Here is a 7,786-nt window from a genome sequence, read left to right on the forward strand (position 1 = left end):
ATTACGTTGATTGACAAGGACCTTCGAGTCCTGGACTGAGGGAGGAAGGGAAAAACATCCAGCAAGGAGATAAGACAGCAACAGAGATAAATCATGCAAAAAATGAACAGTTTTTCAGTATAAAAAACTGTAGGTTTGGCCCCAATTCTTTGCATCTCTGTGCGATTACTTCACAAGTACGCAGGCACATCGCTAGCTGCACTAAGTTTCTGTGCATCCCAGGGAATGGTGTCAGCATGAATTATGACACAAAGAAAGAGAGACATTATGCTTTGCTGTTCCATTCCCATTGTAATCAGCAGGTGAATGGGGAGAGGAAATTTACATTTTGCGTCCGTCAACTCCATTGACAAACATGGCTTGGGTTCAATTTTAATAAGCCTGTGTGACCCGTCACATAACCTTGGAGGAGGAACAGATCTGGCTGCCTCAGATATAAATGGGGATGAGGCAGAGCTCCAAGCTGAATGAATTGGCTTTTGAACTTTTAGGCTCAACACAAAATAGCTGACTCTACCATGAAGCTGACGGCTGTTGTTCTGCTCGTCACTCTGGCATTTTGCTGCTTCTTTGGTAAGTTTTACTAATATTATGAGCAGTGGTGGGGTATATGTTTTAAGAACCCAGGCAAAGGTTCAAATTCTCTTTTCCAAACAATTATGCTTAAAACTAAAATGGCTGCAGGGCACAAAACAGCTACAGGTTATGTGCCTCATGGCAACTCCAAAAGCAGCTTTTTCTACTTTAGCTGCAGCAGTCTTCTATAAGTTTGGAATAGTCTAGCTTTTGACAAGTGCAATGTACTTGAAGTATAACTTTAATGCTTTGGGGGACCCTCACTGGTTCAGTGCAATTGCACAGTTTGCACTTCCTTCAAAAATATTCTTCCTCAACATAAGAACATTAAAAGTGCCATACTGGATCAGACCAATGGTCCGTCTGGCCCAGTATTCTGTCTCCAACAGTGGTGGGGTGGATGCTAGAGAAAGAGAGAACTGTGAACTGGATATATCCAAGGTGATCTATCCCCTATTTAATACCTTCCCTCACATCCCATCAATATTGTATTAGAGATGCCAAAGGAAATATCTCTGACTGTTCTGTTCAATATCCATTAGTAGAGCTATCATCCATTAATTTTTTAACCCAGCTATGCTATCTGTCTTTACCACTTCCTGTGACAATGAATTGCAAAAGTTAAAGCATTGGGTAAGCAGGTACTTTCTAGTGCCCCCTTAGGTCTAGTATTCGGGGACTTGGTGAACTAGTTTCACTTGGTCCACACCCTTCATGATTTCACCCTCGGTCATATTGCCTCTCAGCTATCTCCTTTCCAAATTGAACAGTCCTAGTCTTCTTAGTCTCTACTGGTATGGCACTTGCTCCATGTCCCTTATAATTTTGATTGCCCTTCTCTGTGCCTTTTTAATTCTACTACATCCTTTTTGAGATGTGGGGACCAGAACTGCATACAGTATTCAGGATGTGGGCGCACCATGAATTTGTACAAGGGCTTGTTGATGTTCTCCATTATGTTTTTGGTTGCGTTCTTAAGATGCCCAACATTTTATTGACTTTTTTGATCTCTGCTGCACACGGAGCTGATGTTTTTAGAAAACTATCTACATTACAAGGACTCCAAGGTCTCTTTCCTGAAATATAACAGCTAGTTCAAAAGCCAGCTTTCTGTGCGTATAGTTGAGAATATTTTTCCCCGGGTGAATAGCCTTGCACTTCTTGACATTGAAGTTCATCTGCCAGTTTTTTTGCCCACTCACTTAGCTTTGTGAGATTTTTCTGCAACTCCCTTCCACTAGCTGACCTTACCTCAAGCCACATTTTTATTAAACCTCTAAATTTCAGACCTCATAAGCATCAAACTGTGCTGATCTAATAAGCATCTGATACAGGTAGATGAGAAAATAGCTGATAGACATTTTTTACATGCTCATTTGAACTTTCATCTAAATTTTCTGGGGCTAAATGTCGGTGCATCCTCACTGGCTGAAAATGTACATAATACCAGCTTGAGTCCTCTCCCATTCTAGAGATTTTCAAAGCTAACCAAGGGAGTTAGCCTTCCAGTGGCTCTGCAGTCTCAACTTGTGACTTGCTTTGCCTCCCCGAAAATTAAGTAGGCTCACTCTACTTACCATTCTGTAGCTAACATTACCTCTAAATTTGTTTAATTGAGTCTGAATTAAAGGAGTTAAGGTTTGGGTAGCATGCAAGCTGCAGGGTCAAAGGGCAAGCATGAATAAGGGAAAGGAAGGAGCTGATGAGGGAAGAGGGCGTATGGTATGCAGAAGCATAGCAGAGCAACTGGGCCCCCTCAGCAGTGGTCATGCACAGGGGCAGCAGCAACTTCTGGCTGTCAGTGTTGCACACAACCGCAGCAGTTGATATTATTTTTTCACCCCCCCACCCCCCCCAGCCATGTGGTTGCCCTACCTTAGTTACACTGCTAATGGTATAGTAGATAGCTTGCTTTCACCCTCACACTTTTATGACTCAGTGAGGAAAGCTACATCAATGTAAACTCCCTCTCATGTGTTGTTGAGTGAGTGTCAGTATGTCTAAGGCCTGGCTCTCCAACTGGCAGCCTGTGGACAGCATCCAGCCCCCAAGGGGTTAACCTGCAGCCCCCAGGGCGCTCAGACTAGAAGCCACTGTTCCTGTCACTCCAGCTGTTGCTACTGCCCAAGTTTTTGGGCTCCCCTCCCTCCTCCAATGCCCATGGCTTGGTGGGGCCCAGGGATCCTGTCTTGTAATGCAGTAGTGTCAACACAGTAAAGAGGTGGTTGGAGGGGGAACAACCATGGTGCTGTGGTGGGTGAACATGGTGTGTGTGGTGCATAAGGGTGCAGGGTTGCCGGAACAGTGCAGTGGGGTGGGACATGCCCACTACACAGTGCAGAGGCTGATGTGCAGCATGGCCTGGTGGGCAGCCTGCACCCCTGGTTACTGAGAAGTTGGACAACCCTGATCTAAGGAACTCTGAGTCTTTGAATCTAACTTAAGGCAACACAGTTGTCTCTGGTGTAACTGAGAGCAGCCTTGCATCTCTCTGAAAGCTGAAAAACACTGAAGCTGAGATGATGTAAATTGTACCCAGTTTATTCTTTGAGGGGTGGGGAGGGGGAATACAGGAGGACAGCAAGGGGGTTTGACACTTGTGGGAAATCTGCATCAAACCAGTAATGAGAATGGTAACTGGGCTGTTGGCGCCCTGGTTAAACGTTGTTTTCTCTTTTGTGCTCCAGGCACAGTTTCTGCTCGTGAGATTCTCCCTGGTTTTCTAAATACACTTCTTGAAGGCACACTTGAACAACTTTATGCTGGGCCAATTTCCCAATACAGGATTGATGATGTGACTAAAGCTGCTTTAGCTGCACTGAAGAAATGCATTGAGTCTCTCTCTCAGGAACATACAAAGGCTCTTGTCAAGCTGCTGGTAATTCACTCTTCTTATGTTTTATTGCCAGGATAGGCTTGCATCAGTCAAAACAGTGAGTTTCTGACTATTCTATTTCAAACAGCATTTAGCTAATATATCATGCAGTGGGAAAACCTAAACCATTTCCTGTGACTGGGCCATGGAAGTGGCCCTCCCTGCTTCTGTCAAGCTTGTGACCCCAAATACGAACAGAAATCATTGAAATCCCCTTGGGCTAATAACACCACATTTAAATTGCCATGACATCATTTAGGATCATGACCCCTATTTTGGAAACCACTGAGAACTCTAGAAGATGGGATAAAGATTCCTAGGTTTTATTTCCAGTTCTGCGATTGCACTGGGTGCACTTGGACAAGTGACGTACACCTTCTCTTCAGCTTCTCCATCTGTTAAAACAAAGATGAAAATATTTACAGTATAGATAATTTGTGCAACTTAAATCAATCAATCAATGTTTATAAATGCTTTGAGATAATTATATGTGAAGTCATTTATACTGGTAACACAAAAGATCCTATGATATATAATAGGACAGTATTATTTTGATAGCTATTTTACCTTACTGTGTTGCATTTACATGAAAGATCCCAGTGAATATCATCAAAAAGAGACAGGGGCACAAAACTGAATGTGGCACTGGAAGAAAAGATACTTGTCATTTTTCCAAAGGAGGAATTATTTCTTTTTTAAAAAATTCCAGTAGCATACTTCACCCCTTCAGTAATCATATTTGCAAGTTATTTATCAAGAAAGCGCAAACACCAGAACTGGCTGGTAAGCAATTGGGTTATATATCAAACCAAAAAGAAGAGATTTTTCAAGTTTGAAGATTTATTATGAAGATATTTGCTTCCAAAAGGCAATAGGGCCTGGTTGATGCAGGTGCAGTTATAAGAACAAGCCAAATACTGTATTTAATTGAGCACTTTATTATAGACAATTACAGGCAAGATTCCAACCACTGTGTCACATATGCCTTTGTTGGGGGTTACAAGTGAACACACAATATATGTATGTGCACATGCCTTATGGAGGGTTGTAGGCAAGTGCCAAATGTTTTGTCCATGCACATTTTTCAATTTTTATGGGTACAGTGTACAAATAGAGTATTGCAAGACAATTGGAGGTAAAGTGCCAGTGTTTCAGCTTCATATATTAAATGATGGTACAACCATGCATCTTTTTAACAGATGACTTATAATAAAAAACTTTGCCTATGTTTTCTCAACTTACTCCATTATTTGATTCTTCTATTAGCTGGTGCTGTAATTTTTTTTTTTTTGGTTGGCACCATACAGATGTGAGTGGATTCATAAAAGTCTGACAGCCTAAAAACTGTATGAGGATTTATTACTTGATCTCATTTATATGTTTTAGATCACCGTGAGGGAGTCATTTTTTATCTCAATGAAAGCAAAGTCTAGGTATTCAAGGTCTTACCCAAAGAACCTTGGTGTGCCTATGTCCTTAAACCAACGCAGCTACAACCTACACTCCTGAAGTCTAGGTCTTATGTTTTAAATGATAAATCCCAAGATTCTTTTTTTTTTTTGTAATTCATTTAATAAGGAAAATGTGAACATGAAGTAGTCAAATAGCTATTAGTAGAATGGCTGCAACCTTGCTTCTCTTGTATGTAATTTGATTACATTAATTAATTCATTTGTCTTGAGAACACTTTAGATCTCATTAGATAAGGAGCTGCATGCAAAAGACAAATGACTTGGCTCCACACGAGCAACACTGTATTTACTCAAAACATAAAGAAAGTTTGGTGATGCTGAATCCCTGTTATTTCTCTCTGTTTGAATAAATACAGTTTGGTGTCTATATTCTTCTCACTGTGGGTGCTACCACAGCACATCTACATGTGTAAATAATCCAGGAGCAGTTTACTCTCAAGTAAACTACTCAAGAGTAAATTCTCCCAGGCACGTGACTACACATGCAGGGACGTGGGAGAAAATTTGCAGTTTCTAGCAGCAGACCACTCCTGCTCTCTGCAGACCTACAGCAGCCCCTTGCAGCAGCCAGGGGGAGCTCTAAGATCCCCCTGGGTGCTAACTTCCCTACCAGGAAACCGGTCTTCAGTTGTGATACTCAGGCTGAGAGATCCTTATCTCCCAAGTAGCAAATTTACTCACAATTAAAGCCAATTACTGCACAGCAAGCATCTGCACATGTAGACGTGGATGCTTGCTGCACAGTAATTAGCTCTACTACATGGTAAACCATCTCGTGTAGACACACCCCTAGTATACTACAGAAATAGCAAAGTAGCTATAGGAAAATGACAGTCTTCATTCAAACATCCATCTCCGAGGATGTAAGTATTGGACCAAATCTTTAAGCCCTCTCTTAAGCAGTAGCAGTCAGACCTTGCTCCAACTAAACTCCTACTGACTTCAGAGTGAGCCTTTTCTGATGGAAATCTGGAGTTTGCCAGTTACCCATGTCAGTTGTAAGACACTTATTATTGAAAGTGTTTTTTCAAGGCTTTGTAAATGAGGCTCAAAGGAGCCAGGTGACTTTCTGGAGGTCATGTTATAATGACAGCTAGGAACAGAAATCGGAAAGCAGAGGTCTCCTATTTCCATATGTGAAAACTAGTAGCGTACTTAGGATAAGAAGTCTGTGGCACAGCAGCAGAAGTAGCAGCGGTGACTGGGAAGGGGGCAGGCAAGCCACATCATGGCAGTAACTGCTAGGGACTTTGAGTCTCCCAGGGCCGGTAAGAATGACACCCTCAAAACCTACTAGTTACAACTGTGGTGAAAACAGCAGTAATTCTGTTGCTGCAATTACAAGATAATTTTGGTGATAATAGCCTACTGTAGCTTACTAACACTTGATTTCTTGACTCTCCATATGTTTAGTCATTTTACCCTTGCTTTATACATGCTTCCTTCCAAAAGTTCCCATGACAAAACTATGGCCCATCAAATGATTAGGCTGACATGATTTTATATCCAAAGATGCTATTAGTCTGCTGAATTTCAGAAGTGCTTTCTGAATGGTGTTTTGTCTTGCATTCTCTTTTTGAGATTTTCTGAACTCACATTCACTGCTATTACTTTCTGTTTCAGAAAATGATTCGGTCAGAAGCCTAAGTGACAAAGTCTTTCCTTGGAATTCAGCTCTGATAACACAAAATGCTGACTGCCAATTGCCAGTATCCAGCCACTGAACCAACAATGTTCCAGAAATTTGAGGAACCTAGAATAATTGCTTGCATGTTGCTGAAAGCAAAGGCTGCCTTCTTCCTACATTCTAAGTACAGTTTCTTCAAAGACAACTATGTTCTGTAGAAACCACAGATGACGTTTCCAAACAATTTTTATTCATAGATTCATTGCAAGGCTGGAAGGGACCTCAGAAGATAATCAAGTGCAGCCCCCTGCACCAAGCAGGAAACACAGCTACTACCCAATTTAATAAATACATTTAGTTCCTCATTCACTTCCTTTTTAACTGTAAAGGAAATAATTCATTCCTGAAAAATACTGTAGCTTGGTGAAGTAATTTTTAGTGGTTTGTGGAAAAAATGTGAAAGATTGTTGCAACATTTTCACATCAATACTTGTTAAATATAGAAGTTGTGATCACAAATATAGAAGCTGTGATAGGATCTAATCCAAAGTCCATTAAATTCAATGTGAAGTGTCCTACTTATTTCATTTGGCTTTTGGATCGCACCCACAGTCATTAACCATAGAAAGTGTGTGTACAGGAGACCCATGTGTGCTCATTCTGAAGTGGTAAAGCTACCTTTCCTATAGTGTCAGCTATGACAACAGCCAGCTGCTGACAGAGCTCCCCTGACAGAGTCCTTGCAATACAGCAGTTTTCATATTTTTTCTTCAGATATATTTGCATAGGATACTGGAAGAGAGAGAGTGGCAGTTATGGCAAGGATATTCCACTGTGTATGATATCCTGTGTGTTGAAGCTAATTAAGAGATTACTCAGCACTGGCACCATACAGCCCTCAGAGTCCAACAACAGTTTACCTGGAAGCAAAAAGTACTACTGAAAGGAAACTTATAGGCACAGAAAGACAACTAAAAATGGCTTAGACCTTAAATCAGTAAGGGAGAATGGAAGCCAAGTAGTTGTGCGGAGTGGGGTATATATGACTGGGTGGCTTAGAATAGAGAAATATATGAACAAGTTTGAATCAGAGGGCACGTGAATGTGTTGGGGCTCAATGTGAGTGGTCATTAGTGAGTAAGTGGAGACCTGACAAGACTGAATTTTGGATGTCTTTGTGATGGAGGGAGGGAATGTGAGGAGGTCTGGGAAGTGGGAAGAGAAAGCAGGGAAAGA

General features: G+C 41.4%; 1 protein-coding gene across 1 annotated transcript; it reads left to right on the top strand.

The window, feature by feature from the left end:
• The first annotated feature begins 459 nt into the window (after nt 1-459).
• Nucleotides 460-6,849, top strand: SCGB1C1 (secretoglobin family 1C member 1). Its single transcript, XM_025215118.1, has 3 exons — nt 460-573; nt 3,264-3,454; nt 6,547-6,849. The coding sequence occupies exons 1-3, from the start codon at nt 519-521 to the stop codon at nt 6,568-6,570; spliced, it is 270 nt and encodes an 89-aa protein (XP_025070903.1). The 5' UTR covers nt 460-518; the 3' UTR covers nt 6,571-6,849.
• Nucleotides 6,850-7,786: the final 937 nt, after the last annotated feature.

The sequence above is a fragment of the Alligator sinensis genome, unplaced genomic scaffold, assembly GCF_000455745.1.
Source record: "Alligator sinensis unplaced genomic scaffold, ASM45574v1 scaffold973_1, whole genome shotgun sequence".
Lineage (NCBI taxonomy): Eukaryota > Metazoa > Chordata > Crocodylia > Alligatoridae > Alligator > Alligator sinensis.

Coding starts and splice junctions, on each gene's coding strand:
- SCGB1C1 (XM_025215118.1), top strand. CDS start 519: ATGAAGCTGACGGCTGTTGTTCTGCTCGTCACTCTGGCATTTTGCTGC. Junction 574..3,263: donor GGCATTTTGCTGCTTCTTTG/GTAAGTTTTACT, acceptor TTTGTGCTCCAG/GCACAGTTTCTGCTCGTGAG. Junction 3,455..6,546: donor AGGCTCTTGTCAAGCTGCTG/GTAATTCACTCT, acceptor TTTCTGTTTCAG/AAAATGATTCGGTCAGAAGC.